Source organism: Rhodamnia argentea, chromosome 5, assembly GCF_020921035.1.
Source record: "Rhodamnia argentea isolate NSW1041297 chromosome 5, ASM2092103v1, whole genome shotgun sequence".
Classification (NCBI taxonomy): Eukaryota; Viridiplantae; Streptophyta; class Magnoliopsida; order Myrtales; family Myrtaceae; genus Rhodamnia; species Rhodamnia argentea.
Genome location: NC_063154.1, coordinates 3,745,909 through 3,762,325, shown reverse-complemented (window position 1 = coordinate 3,762,325; position 16,417 = coordinate 3,745,909). Strand labels below are relative to the sequence as shown.

General features: G+C 42.0%; 2 protein-coding genes across 2 annotated transcripts; both read right to left on the bottom strand.

Moving 5' to 3' along the window:
• Positions 1-1,079: 1,079 nt before the first annotated feature.
• On the bottom strand, positions 1,080-3,388 carry LOC115753585 (ATP synthase subunit d, mitochondrial). The gene is made up of 5 exons (XM_030692258.2): positions 3,101-3,388; positions 2,400-2,481; positions 1,660-1,724; positions 1,496-1,582; positions 1,080-1,388 (listed from the first exon to the last, which is right to left on the bottom strand). The coding sequence occupies exons 1-5, from the start codon at positions 3,269-3,271 to the stop codon at positions 1,287-1,289; spliced, it is 507 nt and encodes a 168-aa protein (XP_030548118.1). The 5' UTR covers positions 3,272-3,388; the 3' UTR covers positions 1,080-1,286.
• A 5,457-nt stretch (positions 3,389-8,845) lies between these two features.
• On the bottom strand, positions 8,846-11,077 carry LOC115752525 (LOB domain-containing protein 1-like). Its single transcript, XM_030690753.2, has 2 exons — positions 10,637-11,077; positions 8,846-9,493 (listed from the first exon to the last, which is right to left on the bottom strand). Exons 1-2 carry the CDS (start codon positions 10,982-10,984, stop codon positions 9,167-9,169), a joined length of 675 nt encoding a protein of 224 aa, XP_030546613.1. The 5' UTR covers positions 10,985-11,077; the 3' UTR covers positions 8,846-9,166.
• Positions 11,078-16,417: the final 5,340 nt, after the last annotated feature.

Below are 16,417 nucleotides of genomic sequence, written 5' to 3'. Positions count from 1 at the left end.
TGGATGAAGTACTAGAGCAATCTGCGCAATTTCAAACTCAACAGAGACCGGGAACTGTAAATAAGATTGCTTCAGGTGATGGTTGTTTTTTTTTTTTCCTCTCCTCCCTCCCTCTGCTTCTATTTCTCAAAGCGAAAAAGGAAGAAAAGCACGCCAGACGTTATCGGTTGATTTTTTTTTCTTTAAACGAGGCTGTTTGTCAACTCAACCGAATTGTGTTGACAAACCTGCCTAAGTCAAGATTGTTCAACCTTATACAAATGGCAATGGAATGGTATATTATCTACGATTCCAGTTAGAAAAGAAAAATTAAGTTGCCTCCGAAGGTTCAGTAGGCTTCGACCCATACAAAAAAAAGGTCCAATAGGCGACCCATACCAGTAGTCTTTGGAGGGGACTAGGAGAATTGTCTTCATTGAGGCTAGAAATGACTACACTCGGGAAGAGCCGTTCAAAGTCGAACTCCGCTGTCTGGTACGTGCTCCCTCTTGGTGATTGATCGAGCGGGAGCCAAACAATGGTCCATGGGGGTTTGATGTATGTATATAAGAATCTTGAAGGCGAAATTATGGGGTTTTCACAATTTAGGGATGTCTCAATCAAACGACTCACAACCAACATGACCGTCTCAGCGTGCCCCTATATTATGTTATGACATCATATCTGACCTTACCCATAATCAAATGATGCAGATCCAACATATTCTGCCGCCATCTCTGTCCATTATTGTAAGCGCACTACGGTTCTTCCCCGGCTTAATTATGATGACAGCATTCCGAGTAGTTGTTCACATTTATTCCTCAACCCATCACGTCATGCACTATTACCAGAACCGTTTCACCTCATGCGTCTGTTTTAATGGAGGTTCATAGGCAGATCCACCATGGCAAAAGCCCTCGGGTTGGCACATTCAAGTTGTACAAGAAGAATCGGGAGTGTCAAACTACGAATAAAACTACACACGCAAGCCATACTTTTAAGCTTAAGGCCCCATCGCGACTAATCGTGAATAGAAATAGTTTAAGGGATGGTACCACCTGTTATACTGCCATTTTTACAGCAAAAGTGTTGCTATTATTGGAAAAACGAACATCTATTGCTTCACATGAAAATTCAAGTTTCGGACATTGAAGTCAATGAGAGGTCACAATTCCCCAAGCCCAAAGCAAGAAGATACAGAAGAAAAGAGTTCTCTCAATTTTATTTTAAATCAAACGGGCAAAACACGATCTTCAATAACTCTGGCCAACCTGTAAGGAACCGGCACTTATCTGCTCATTTTTTCATCAATATCCCCAATAGTCATTGCGAATCTCATCATCAAACTTCTTCTTCAGTTCAGGATGCTTTTCAAAATATTCATCCGCAGTCATGGTGCTGATCCTTGCCTGTTGAATAACCACAGTTTGTGAAAGAGTGCTAAAAAATTGCAAGTGATATATCAACTTCTCTCACTAGGGGAGGGGAAACATAATAACAAAGGATGATCCGCTACCTTCAACTCTTGCACATCTGCGATTTCCTTTTCCAGTCGCTCGGACTCCTTTTGGGACTTCTCCTCTGCGTCTTTCAGTTCCACCAACTGTAACAAACACAGAGATTGCAGGTAACCGGTTTTTGATAAGTAATTAAAGAGTCAGGACCAGCTTTAACTCTCACCAGTGCATCAAACTTTGGCTTGTATTGAGGAGTGACTGTGTCCACATACTTGGGGATCTCTATGCCTGCAAATGAAATGCTATGAGACTATAAACTCTTAATAATGCCTCACCTTGCCTAATTTGCTCAGAGAATTCAAAAACAAACAGTGGAATGTTCCACCAAGCTATCAGTATTGCAGTTCAGAGCAAACATATGTCCAAGAGTAGAAGAAGACTCCGGCAGCAATCCACATAAATTGCACAGAAAAGTAACCAAAGGCTGTTTTTTCTCCAAATTTAGGTCAATCTTTAGGACACACGATACCACCATGTCCAGAAATTCTACTCACTATGTCCAATATTGACCTTATATTATATTTTCACCCTAGTAAAACCATTCCCATCATGCTCACCATGTAATCCAGGGAATGCTACTTAGCTGGCCACATACATGCAGACCAACTCTAACTCGATTCCTCAAAATAGTTCACTTAATCAAATCCACATGCCTAATTGCCATCATTTCAGATTATTCCTCTGGCAATGCATCAATGGTGATGCTCAGAGAAATTGCAACACAGAAATAAGTGAAATTGCACTTAGCACAAGAAAATACCTTAAAGTACAGGCAAATAATCAGATAATCGATCCAAAATTAGTGAGCTGAACATCTCTTTTCGTTTGTCCATCCTATGAAAATGCATTGCATTCGAGAGAACAAGTGCATTAATCAGTTCAGCAGGAGTCAGGGCAACTTACTGTCATAAGCTTCTTTGTACATATCCACCAAGCGAGGCCCGATTCCCTTTCTATAATATTCCCAGTCAATGGGTTCAGGTTCCTGCAAGCAAAAGAGTAGGTAAAAACGATAAAGGATCAGCCAAAAAGCAATAAGGCCAGGCACCATATGTACCACTACACTCATGCCTAATGCTATCCCTCCAATCACTATTGCTGCTACACTTCCCGCCAACAAATTCAAGGAAGCAAGACAGGAAATGCTGTTTGCCATACACTATGATGAGCAGAAACAATGAGTTTATCCTTACAATAACCACATTTCCACAAAAGAGGTAGCTCATATTGCCCATAATGGCGGAAATGTTCATAAAACCTCAAAGCACAACAATTGCCAAACAAAGAGCAGCGAATTAAACCAGAACATCAGCTCATGCCCGGCACTCCTAAAGCAGATAGATGTAATCAAATCCATATTTCGGCAGAAGCCTATTGAAATGATATGCCAGAAGAAGGTAAATCACAGTCCACCAGCTTGAGAAAACAGCATTCCCTTTCGAATCAGAGCGAATCGAACAGTGAATCGCAACCAATCAAAGGAAAGGAACAGTTTCCCCTAGTCGAAAACGCCAAAGATCTACTAATAGAAAAGATACGCAACACGCGCCCGATTGATCGGCAACATACGGAAGAAGGCAGTGGAAATTGGGAGATGCAAGTACCTGACTGAATTTGGTCTCGAGCTGGGAGTTAACCTCGTTGAATGCACGGCGGAGGTTGGCGAACTCCTTGCGAGCCTCGTCGGAGACGAGGAGCTTCGCCATGCCATCCCAGTCGATGTTCTTCGACGCCTTGAACGCCACATCCGTCACCTTCTTCGCCGGGCCGCTCATTTTCTCTCTCCTAGGGTTTCGCGGGCCGATGGAAAGATGGAGATTTTAGGGATTTTCTGTGTTGCAGGCTGTATAGCCTTCGTTCTCCTTTCCTCTTCGCTTGCTGGCCGTTCTCTCACTCTCCCCTGTTTTTATTATTTATTTATGTTTGGGTTGTTCTCCGCGAGGAAGTTATAATGGGCCCAAGCAGAAGTTTGGGCCATAAGGATAAAACATGGCCCGTTAGACTGACTGATGTTCGGGCTTCTCCGGGCCGTTAACGGCCCAATGGATAATACACACATCTCCAAAATCTTGCCCTTACTTTCCCTCTAGGAAAACGTTTGCGCATTTTGATGTGTTTGTTTCGCCAAAAATTCAAGATTTGAAAAATATTTTTCAAGAAATAATCGGTTCTTTTGCTTGGAAAAATTATTTAACGTAAAATAATTTCATCATCGACATCAATTTATGAAAAAACTATTTTCGTGGGTGTTGGAAATATTTCATCCATCCATTTTGTAAGCGATACATACAACCACTTTTTGAAAAATATTTTTTCAAATCTTTCGTTTTTCATGAAACAAATGCAACCCTGAATGTCGGAACGTTGTTCGCGACTCTTTTCCCTAACTTCAATTCGGCGCTCTCGGATCCAAAGCCACCAACGGCCTTGAAAGTTGAACTTCGGATCGCAGGCGCGCTCGGATCGCCGTCGCTTTGCATTATCATATGGCTTAAGATGTAGAGCAATGCTTAAAAGCTAATCACAGTTTCGCATTGTGTTTTCGATCTTACTCAGCTCAAAAGGCTAGCAACAGTTCGAATTCCTCTTGTGCTCTTCCTTCTTTCGAATTCTCTTTCTTTTCTTTTCCTCCCAATGTGCAACATAATTATTCGATAAGAGGTAAAGATTTTCCAAGCCGAGTATCTGTTGCATGAAACACATGCACGTACGTCCAAAAGCAAAGACGCGAGAATGAGACACGACTTTGGAGTATAGAGTAGCTAAAAGCAAATAAACAATTTTCTCCGTTGACTTTCTGGAAGTTTTGGACGTAAAGGAAGCATCGGGCTAGAATTTCTCCAATGAACTTTGGTATATACAGTCAATCATCTTGGGTGCCTGGTGAAGATGACCGAACCGAAGGTCAATCGATAACATCCTTGGAAACTTTGTAAGGCGCCTTTTGCAGTTCTTTTTACAGCCGAGAACGTACTTATCGACTCGTAACTAAGAACTGTTCTTGTCTTGACCCCCTTGTCACACGCTCTACTTCTCTATAGTCCATGCCCTAGCAAACATGCTTTCCAACTATACATTGTACCATTTTATAGTTACGGATGGGCGAGCAAACGGATCATTTTCACACTAATTTTTTAGCAAATAGAAAGGGTGGGGGGGCATTTCTTCTACAGAAAGAAGAATTGACTTGCTCATTGGGTTACAGATTCGAGGATTCCCCGAATCAACTCGTTAGTTTTACAAGCTGCGATCATATGTGAAATGTTGGTAATCAAATTCTTAGTCAAAGTCTCTTACACAGACAGCAATGTGGAAAAGAGGAAACATTCTTGATGTTGGACATTGACGAGAAAAACGTGAAGCAATTTGGCTAGGAAAAGACTTCTATGTAGAACAGCTGGAGATGAATCGAGGGTCGGTCATCACCGGAGCTTCCGCTCGTTGAAATGACACACATTTCGCAATCGAACTGCGTACCGATAACTGGCATCCCTTTGGTTTCACGGTCATTCCTCGATGGTCACCGATCGTCTGCATAGTATGCTTCAAATGGACCGCCAGCGTTAGGGACCAAGGAATGCACGTTCACGTCCATGTCGTATTTTGACAAACAATAAATGTCACATCAACGTATTACGGAAGTTTTGGGAGCGGTTTCGTCAGATTGTAAGAAAGATTTTTCACGGGTAAATCACTCTATCTGAAGTCAAGTTTGACCTAATTGAATGCATCGCAATGCGTACAGATTAAGAAATTAATTGCTTTACAAAAAAAAAAAAAATACCAAAAAATTTTCAAACATTTCAATTTGATCAATTTAGCCCTAAATCTTTTCACTCCGATATCAATTTAGTCTATCCGGCGAATTTTGGTTGGACATCGCCAAAGTGAACACCGATCGTCATACGTGACATGACCGACATTGACGTGGACATTTTTAAGTATTGTTAATATATTTTTATATATTATTTTTTTCCTTCCCTTTTTTGTTTGCCCATGGCTAGTGAGGCTGGCCTTGCCCGGGCGAGAGTCGGCCTCTTCGGTGCTCGCCCTCAACTAGGTGCGGCCCAAAGAGGCTCCTCGCCAACCACCGACAAATAGAAAAGGGGAAGAAAAAAAAGAAAATAAATAAATAAAAAGTATGTAAAATATATCAACGTTAGCATCAGCAATGCCACTAGGATTGCCGGCGTCCTCATCAACGATTTCCGGCCTAAATTGATTGGATTGGTATTAATGTAAAAATATTTAGGACTAAATTAGTCCAATTGAAAGGTTTAGAGCTGAATTAGTATCAATACAATAGGTCTTTTTGTACTTTTCCCTCCTTACCTAGTCATTTCTCATACGGTCCCTCACCTCGTCTCATTGTGAATTATGTTTATTGAAACAACAATTTCAATGTTTAGCCACGATACGTCCAGCTGAAAGTTCGTCGTGTGGTGCGTCGACAAATTCTAAGTTGATCTTCCCTGAGAGAAGGGGCATCATCTGCATGACTTTCAGTTGCAAATGACAGTTACATGCATTCTTCTACGTGATTCAATGCACATGCTCCTGGACAAAGACCTTAGAGGTGGAATTCTTATTCAAACATAAACGTATCTGCCGTCGACCTGATATCGCCTTTTCCGCTGAGCTAGCGGCTCGTACGCGCTCGTAAGACCTTGGAACAAGTCGTGTTTGTTGGTGGCTGGTTGAGCGCGACTTATCTATGAGCACCTAGACATGGGGTATCGTGGGAGATCAGAGATACATCCGATGCATCACATTCCCTCCATGACCCTAATGCCGCAAGAGGCATCAGTCAGGAAATGAGCAATCTGGGATCGGGAACCTGTCTGATGCGAGGTGGATAGGGAACGCATACAATACAGACGACGGACGAATTTGTTTAAGCTAATCATGGAAGATGCATCAGAATGCAGAAGAGAGACACGTGAAATTTATGTATATGCCAATGTGCGTCGTAATAAATACTATGCGGGTCTATTTAAATGCTTTATTAGATGGCTATTTAGGTTAATGAGATAAGAATAGTACCGATTATATTCAATCAGCAGAATGCTCAATCAAACGAGATATACGTACGATCCCAAGAGATTGGGAGAACCAAGGAAAACATCCTAATATGGCCGACCAGCAAAGCAACCGTCTCCATGGCTTGTAGAAGATGTTAGGGGAGGGTCTCTTTCTTGACCTTGCAAAACGTTGGTACAACGCATGAGGAACGCACAAAACGAGGTCCGGAGTCTCTCCAGCCATTGGGAAATGGCGGACATTGACGAGAAATGTGATTCTCATGCTCGAAATTAGGCCATGGTTAAATTCACGTAGCTTCCATGTAAAAAATTAATCACTCGGATTAACTGACGGCGTGCCATATGACGTCCTAATATAAATGCAAAAATGGGTACTGAAAAAAAAAAAAAAGGAACGTCGTGCCTTTTTGCCCTTTTAGGTGTCGCTAAATGTAAATGTGTCGTCGTTACAGATACTTCGGCTAGTTTTGCATTTCTAATTCACAAGTTCAACAATGGGTATGTACCCATTTTTCTGTTTTTCATGTACAATGTGAAAAACTAATGAGCTTGTTGCCTACCCAAGATCTCAAGGGAATAAGATTCATTTCACATTTGGAAGGCCAATTTCATGGCTCAAGCTCAAAAATGTGGGAGATGGGCACAAAAAAATTCGTCCAATCAGAGCAATTTCGTCACTGTAGATGCCCCTTTGTGACGGGTCAGTGGAGCTTACTTTGGTCCCGGGGGGGGGGTCCACCGATACGCGACCAGGAGCTTACGCTGCTCCCCCGCTATCCTTCGCGAATACGTAGACGGAGACCGCAGCAAAGACAGAACAGAAAGACAGTTTGGACTTTGAAGGATGCTTTCGACTTTTGTTTGGTGAACTGCGTCGTCTCGACTTTGTCTTAAGTTTCAACTTCCTGGTTAACCTGTCAGTCGCTTAAAGCTTTTTGCGTGGAATCATGGAAGAAGATGGAACTTAGGTGAAGACATAAACTACAAACCCAAGTCCTTTTTCGATATACCTTTAATTTAGGTGTCGGAGCCATAAATCTCGAGTTCTATTTCGAGTACTCTCTTTCTTTAACCGCTTGCAGGTTCCCATTTATTTATAATATGGGATTTTTCTACAATGTCTTGCATCCGTACACATTGAATTTCCCATACTCTTAACTCTACTGAATTTTTGTGCGGGAAGAACGGCGTTATGATCTATAAGGCGAAACCTACCGTCGTCTTGGGTTGCCGATACAAGCAAAGCTCTGGCTTCTTGGTTGGCTTTGGGTAAGTAGAGCATCTAAGTACATGTATAGATGTATATCTACCTATAAGCGCACTAGGGTTTTTTTGAAAGCACTGACACTTTAGGTTGCTTTCTCCTGGAAAATGGCAGGGGCGCACAATGTGTGCGTGATGGTGAGATATGCCACACGTCAAAGTACACCATGGGAGCGACCCTGGAAGCCGCAGGACATGTCACGTTCTCCTTTTCACACCCTAGCTAGATTCACACGAACCGCAGAACCAAATCCAGTTTTCGGAGAACAAGGGATTGTCATTATAGAAATGCAAATCGGTCTCGCATAAAAGCTTCGAGAACCGTAGAAACATCGGGTGCCAGCCTTCGCTGAGTGATTAGGACAGGAGGTCCTTGTCGGGCTATAAGTGGGAATGCTTGCAAGTTGAGTTGACCTTCATATTTGGAGGATTCGTCACGATGTACTGCTTTCTTGTTTGAGATTCTAAATAGTATGTTCACAATGCAAAGTGTCCGTAAATAACAACTTAAAAGAAGAACTCGCTAAAACCGACAACTAAAACTAAAAAAGAGCATTCAAATCGAATCGCACTAGTTCCGACACGATTCATTGATTCTAATCATATGTTGGGGGCCTACTATGGCTCTTATTGATTTCTCTATATGAAATATAAGACATTTCATTGCAGATATATAACATCGATAACTTGAGTTCGGATCGCTCAAAAATTACATCTTAATAGTATATGGATTATTGCATGGGTTTACAAGAAGTACCGTCATGAGCCGTTATTTGTTGTCTTTGATTGAACGTAGCAAAATGATGATCAATGGATAGCGGGGATTGTGCATATTTTCATTTTAGGACTTTTAAAGACTAATCACTAGTCTAAACATGTGGATAGACCTTGGCATGAGCTTAGCTAGTAGCTACTACTCCGGTTGAGACCATGCTTCCCATAAACAAACAATAGGAGATAAAAGATGGCTTATCTGCCAAATCCTCAAAAGTAAATATATGCTCGTGACAAGGTTTGACAACTGATCAGAGATAAATTAGATCAATATAGAACCATAGTATTTGATTTAAACAAGGTTGTCATAGTCCAGAGGAAAGTGAGTCTGTGGTCTCCCGCCATTTTTTTTCAGTCGTCTTCTTCTTTCCTTCTGAACACTTTCTGTAGCAGCAATTCAGAAAGATTCGCAAGCATCCCATCAACCTTTTTTTTTTCTGAATATGGACCGAAACCCTCAGTTTGACTAATCTAACACTAACTAATTTCTCTTTATTGACAATTCCCTTTCCCATCCTCTACTTGTGTCTGTCTTTTCTTCCTCGAAAACCCAGCATGGAGGTCGAACGCCATTGTAGCTTGCGTCCGTCTTCATGTCCAAAGCGGTTCCCAAGTAGAGATGAGGCTGGTTTCGTCCAGGAAGCAACTCGCGTCGACCGTGGGGCACTGCGGCTGGAAAACGGGCTGGTCTTGGATCTGAGCCATCTCCATGCAGATGAGGGCGAGCAGGTTGGCGTTCTGGCACTGCACGTTCGCGATCTCGGCTTGCGCCTTGGCAAGCTGCGCCTGGAGCTCCACCACTTGCTTCTGGAGCTGGGAGATCGCCCCCGTGCAGCCGTACACCGGGTCTCGGATCCGCGCGCTTGCCTCATAGACCATGCTGCTCACCGCGTCAGCTCTCCGGGGCTCGGGGAGTTCCTGATAAATTGCACGCCCCTTCGGGCTCGTTATCGAATATCGAGCGCAAGGATTCGACCAACTCCGACGTTTGACGAGAGATTAATGCAATGTGGCAAATGCGTACATGAATTGTGACTCAACCCGCTACACAAATGATATCTTATGGTCATATCACTTCTACTAAATTGCCTCTCGTGAACTTTAGATTAGAGCTGCATAATCTGAAACTTTGTCATCAATAGCCAAGCCGAGGTTGACAGAAACAATAAGATCGAGAGCACTTGATCTTAGCCCAAAAGGAAAAAAAATGTCAAGGAAAAGCCCGAGCCCATGGTCAACAACTGCTTAATAAATAGTGTATTGATGGGAAATCCAGTGGACCAATTAGGCGGGTACTTCCTTAATCTGGTAAATTACGGTCAAATTGCTTTGACAATCATTCATCAATCAATCACTACGCGCTCCAATATCAAATTAAACCCGAAAATTATCTAGGAGATCAATAAGACACAGTGAAATAAGATAAAGCATTCGAAATATGAATGCATTTATTTCACTGAAAATTTCGTAATAAATGAAAATCATTTTAAAGAAAAATGTAAGCTTTCATTTATTTAATGATTTAAGAAAAGTGTTTTCTTCTTGTCGGAAAAGGAAAACCGTTTCCCCTCAATCTAAACTTATTATTTTCAGTCCATGAAAAACGTTTTTTGTAAATCGATTAACTTTCCATCAGCTCATTCGAAAGTTTGAAAACAAATTTCTTTCAAACAAACGCGTGAATCATTGACTTATTTACCTGTGGAAGGGCTTTCTCTCTCTCTCTCTCTCTCTGGTAAGATACAAAGGGATTTTGAATAGAGAAAACGTTACCAACTTCGATGCATTAAACTTTGCTTGTGATGCATGACACTTTATGATCATGCGATCGAAAACTTTCTTGTTGGGCAGGCTCGATAAATGCATCTGAACAAGCTTTGAAACACTATTAATCTCTTTATAATCAAGTTAAGCGGCGACTTTGTTTAAAGCACGAGCTCAAGGAAAGATACTTGAAAAGAGAAAGTAAACAGCCTCAAAAGGAGCGCGAGCGAACCACCACCTCGCTCACGGGTTCACACTACGGGACTTCTCAATTTTCATCTTTTTGCCTGGGAATACCTGCAAGAACTTGATGATGTTGGCGGCTCCGAAGACCCGGTGGGCGATGGTGAACTTGTACGGCTCCGTCGGCGGGAAGTACGGGGCCAAGACGCACTTGTCGGCGCACCTCCGCCGGAGGATCTTGCAGGCGGCGCACGGGCTCAGGACCATCGCTGGAGGAGACGGCGGCGGCCCGTTGTTGTGAGGCGACGGCGGAGGAGGAGGAGTCGCCGGGCAGAACTGGGGCGGCAGCGGCGAAGACGGCGGATGCAAGTAGGTCGGCGAGTGAGGGAGGAAAGGAGAGGAAGGGACGGCGATGGGCGCAGGTAACAATGGGGATTTCGAAAACTCGTCGCTCTTCTCCATTTCCGAAGTGAGAGAGAAGGGGAGGATATTTCCGGTGGTGGAGTTACGTGGAAAAGAAGGGAGCGAATGTCTATATATAGAGAGACAGAGAGAGGGAAGGAGAAGAATTATGATGGGGGTCCTCCTCCTAATCCTATGCTGCCCGGTCTTTACGACTTACGAGAGCTAATAATACCTTAAAACATTCTCAACTTTAACTTCAACCTCAATTTTTTCCTAATTTTTTTTTTCTGTCTCATAAAAAATTCCCGACTTTGGTCCGGTCTCAATTCTACCGTGATTTTTTTTTCATCTTATAAAAATCCAGCAACTTTTACTTCGGTATCGTGTTGGCCTCCGTTAATGCTCTATCCACCATCGCTCTTAATGATGTGACATTTTCAAGCCGTTACCGTAGGTTTTTTCCCAAATTTTATATTCAAGAATACGCCCTTTATAGATGAATTTCCATGTAAGCTCAAGCTAGGTCTTTTTGGATTTGAAATTTGGGTAAAAACTGGAGCAATTATGTTGGTTTTCTTTAATTGCTCTTACTTTTCTGAGAGTCTCCTTTCATCTCACTCGGGGGTTTTCGATTTTGCACTCGGCTTTTAATCTCTCGTGTTTGGGAGTCTTCCATCTCTTGCGATCGGAGAGTTTGCGCTCGAGGACGTTTGAATAGCTCGCTCTCGAAAGTTTTCCATCTCTCGATTGTCAAGAGAAATTATGCGTCGCAGAAGCTACGACGAATCGCAAAATTTTCGTTGCAAAAGGTTGGCCCGTTAACGAGGAAATAAAGTTGAGTAAAATGAATGTTTATGCAAGTGAGAAATTTTCAAACATAGCAAGGTTTGTTTCTTCTGTGTGCGGTGTTGATTAAAGTGTCACTTTTCTTAATTGCGGTTTGTATACGTTCGGGTAGACTTTGGTCTTTTCTTTTCTTTTCTTTTTCTGTGGGCGAACATGATGCTTTCGTAAGTGCTACCAGCCAAGTGGACTTGGATTCCTCTTGGCGGGAAAAGTCGTAGCTTAAATTAGACATCACGTCTAGAAAAAGAAAAAAAATTAATTGATAAGGACATTACACAAAATCTGATGACGTTCTAACATGAATAACGGGTGACGAATTTTATGGAATTTCAGAAGTTGTTTCATTACGTGTCGGCTACGTACCATGCGTGTAAGGAAATATTTGTACATAACTTTGAGTATAGATAGAGCCTTAGAGGTGAGGAGCAACAGCTTGCATGTTTTCCATTTTAATTTTTATTATCCAAAGGTGTGAGCGCGGAGGCTCAACTAGTAGAAGACCTCGGAGCGCCCTGTGAGGTCCGTGAATCGATTAAGTGCGGCCACACGGCTGTGTATGCCCGAGTAGCTAAAGGCCACAGAACACCATGCAATATCCATGAACCGGTTAAGTCTGGGACCCGTGGTTGTGTCGAAGGCCTTGACTCGGAGCAACCTGCACGCTGATTGGAAAGGCTCGAACATGCGATGTCTTCTGATTCATAGAGCTCAAAGTTCCTTTAATGTCTTGACCGATTATTGTATTCGTTCTTTTCCAACTTTGCAAATTGGATTAGAAAGAGTGATGCCCTTATCATGTTCATAGACTCTCCCTTCAAAGACGCATATCCAATCCTCTTCTCCTTCTTCCTTATCTTAGCGTATGTGTGAATTGGAATTTGATTTAGCATGGAACATAGTTTTTCCAATTGGCCTTTTGCCCTCCATTTTTTTTTCTCCATTTCACATATCAAGTGACTCATTAAAAAAACTTTGTGTAAATGGAGGGTTGTCTCTTTCATTTGGAGTCAATAAGCACCATCACAAGACTCAAGTAGACCCCATCAAAAGAAAGTATGCACTTGACTCGTTATATTGCAACCTTCCACATGAACATAAAAGAATATTTAGGACACGTTGTCATGTGCAAGCCGGATTACAAGGAATTTCAACTATGCACATTCGTGGAAGGGATAACACTAATTCTGATACCATGTTCGAAAGTCCAACCCAAAAGTTTAAGCTGATAGATGGAGGGAGATCACATGAATATAAAAAATATTTAGAACCCGTTGTAAAGTAATTTGAGTCAACACTTCAACATTTCCAAATGAACCATAGACACTAGGACACAACCAATGTTGAATTTTGATTAATCTCTCACCAATTGAAGATTCGAAGCTTCTTATTGCACGGGAATATGACCTTTGATGGAGTCAAATGACAGGAATCCTAATTAATTGGAAAAGGAGGTTTCGAAAATTTGAAAACTTTTCGGCGACGAATCCAACTACAACTCCACGTGTTACTGAGGCATTGGCCTAAGATCCGCATGCATCCCATTGTCGTTTTGGTGTCAAAGGTAGATAAGGACACGAAGATTTGCATGCATCCCATTGTCGTTTTGGTTTCAAAGGTAGATAAGGACACGAAGATTTGCATGCATCCCATTGTCGTTTTGGTTTCGAAGGTAGATAAGGATACATCGTCCTGTGACAGATTCGCTTGGCACGTTCTTGGTGGGGATTATGAATATGTCAATCGCCCGCCATTATGATCCCATATTCAAAATAAAACTTCGAGGGTTTCGTATATTTCATGAAAGGTATATGATCTGGAAAACATTTTCCAAGAACCGATTGTTTGTATTGCTTGAAAAAATTAATCAATAAGAAATGTTTTCATTGTCGACCACAATTTATGCCTAAGTATTTTTCGTGTACGAGAAAAATTTTATTTCGTTCATCCATTTTTTGTGTAAGCGATGCAAGCAATTATTAATGGAACATGCAAGCTTGGCTTCAGCGACTGTACACTCATGATTGCGCTAATTAAGCCCCGCTTTTCTTTCTTAATCCGAGGGCTAGGCACAATTCACGTGAAGAGCTGGTTTCTCTCTGCCCCAAAACATGCTGCAAATCACCCGACACGAAAGTGCACAGCAAACTCTATTTGCACAATCGGACCATGTTTCACGTTTCAAGAGCGAAAAGTGGATGCCCCCTTTTGCATCGCAACAACATTGTTAGTCAAGGCTAGTTCGGATGCCAACTTCTCCTTGCCTGCAAAAATTAAAACTGATTCAAAAGAGGTTTCGAAAATTGTGTCAGCGTGCCGGCCCTTGCTTTGTCCATGATGCGCGCGCGAGGCGGGCGAATGTTGTTTTGAGCGATGGATGAGATAGATTGGAGTGTATGGGTAATGATATGCCGATGGATGATGCAAATGCAGGATGGAAAACAAACTATACCGAGGCGTAAAGATAACACTAGCCAACCATACAAAACGAATGATAGAATGATCACAACCAAGGCCGCCTAAATATAACACCAGCCAAGGATAGAGATTGTGATTCACGAAGCTCACCACCAAGGCATAAAGGCTATGCACCTACCGAGGACAAAGTGATTCGAGATAGAAAAGCTCACCACTAACGCCTAAAGACATCACTAGCGGAGAATAAAGGGCTTTTTGATTCACCACCGAGAAGTAATCCACGCTCCAAATATAAAGAAACCAAAGAGTTATCCAATTTCTAAAGATATTCACTCAAGCTAAGCAAACTCTCACAAGTTTTCATATTCATCAAATCATCGTCTACCTTACAATTGGGATTTTGCCCCTTTATATTGAGGAAATAGAAGATAGACTTAGGAATTAAAGACTCAAGACTCTCCCAACCTAACAATGACTTGGGATCTAGACAAAACATAAAGACTCGTAAGAACTACCAGACTATTAAAGACATAGGAACTAGAAAGCAATTAAACTCCAAGTAACTAGAAAATGCATTAAAAGACCGAGGACTATAAAGCAATAAATGACATGGAAACTTGTAGCCTTGACTCTTTGGCCTTATTATTCTCCATCCAAAATTCGTGCGCCAGATTGGACCAGCAAATAATCACCTTGGAATATCATCAAATAGTCGGGGAAATGACTTGGATTCCAAATAAATGATGTTGGTCCGCATCGAAATCAGCAATTACTATGGTGAGATGGCACATAATCAGCAAGGAAGAACTAGCAATTCCTTATTTGATATTTAAGCCAATAATCTTCCCGTTGATAATTTCCTTCTTGACCTGTCAAAACAAGTTCTAACTAAAATATGCCCTTCCTCGAATGAACATGGGTTTCGCTAGATAAGTCCAAAATAGCCTTTTATGCAAGGTGGTGGATTAGAAGACTTAGAATCCACAATAAACTTGCAAATCGATATCTTAGTAGCATATGAACAACTTGTCCATTCAATCGATTCATCCTTTGCTGGATCGACACCTTCAATCCACCTTGGCAAGTTATAACCAAAATCACATTGGCTTGAATGCACATCGACATCGCTGGATATGTCGATAGAACCAGGTCGAAACACAGGGAATATTTCGATGATTTGGATGCTCCTACATCATGAACCCACCGACACAAGTTATGGCCAAAAACTGCTTTAGCTTGAATAGAAACCGATGTTGCTTGACTGGCTGACGGAACTTTGTTGAAACTTGTCAATTGTGCCTTAGAATCGGCTTCTTGCGCATCTTCAAACTGAGCTGAACTTGCAAGCCGATGGATGGAGCCTGATCCTCCCACCTCAGTCCATCATCTTTGCGTGGTTTCAAACCAACAGAAAAGCTCCGAACCGAGTCACTTTCATTCCACGACCATCTATAGAAGTATCCATAATAATTAAGGGTATAATGATCTATTTGGCCTGTACCAAAGACGCGCTAGTTCCTTCATCGAGGACGCGTAGTCATGTCAAATAGGGACAAGAGGAACCAGTACTTTGCTGGATTCGTGCGCTCTGTTTTCAACAGATGCATTGAATTTGGTTCGGCGGGGAAAAAGCAAAGAAATTGAACGATGACAACGGTCCTGGACACCCTCGCCTTTTTACACTTAACGAAGTACTTTTTAGATAGACAAATGATTTAGGATAAGGACGATGGCATGGAGGGCATTACAAAAATGGGGTAGGTAGTCATGGGTCTTTGACTGAGCCTTCATCTGCCAAGAGTTTAGAGAGTGCTTTCATTCGGTTTCGACCACCTTCCCCCACTTATATTAGCTGTGCAGCTTCGAGCCTGTTTCACTCCGCAATTCTATTCTAATACGAGGTTACAGATGTTTCAACTACGAAACGATTATGTTAGTCGAGCTTCAATGATCTGTAAGTATCATAACCGGAAATGCTTTGTCGCGTTGCGGTCTCTTCTGACCAACCCGATGGCGAGTCATTCGATAATGACAACCCGGTTAATTTCGACATTAAGATTTATTCAAAGTTGAAAGTGAGTACTCATCGTATGCTTCCAGAGCACAGACAGTGTGACTCGAACAACTGGGTCAAGCAATCCTTTCTGGCTTAAGATTGTTTCCCGTGTGTGGACTTTTGAGGTGGTCGAATTGTTCAACAAAATTTAGGATAAACAATCGACCTTTCTA

Excerpts from the sequence above, each read along its gene's own strand:
- LOC115752525 (XM_030690753.2), bottom strand. The coding sequence starts at position 10,984 with ATGGAGAAGAGCGACGAGTTTTCGAAATCCCCATTGTTACCTGCGCCC. Across the intron at positions 9,494-10,636 it reads ACATCATCAAGTTCTTGCAG|GAACTCCCCGAGCCCCGGAG; the intron begins GTATTCCCAGGC and ends GCAATTTATCAG.
- LOC115753585 (XM_030692258.2), bottom strand. The coding sequence starts at position 3,271 with ATGAGCGGCCCGGCGAAGAAGGTGACGGATGTGGCGTTCAAGGCGTCG. Across the intron at positions 1,725-2,399 it reads GTACAAAGAAGCTTATGACA|GCATAGAGATCCCCAAGTAT; the intron begins GTAAGTTGCCCT and ends TTTCATTTGCAG. Across the intron at positions 1,389-1,495 it reads CAGATGTGCAAGAGTTGAAG|GCAAGGATCAGCACCATGAC; the intron begins GTAGCGGATCAT and ends GTTATTCAACAG.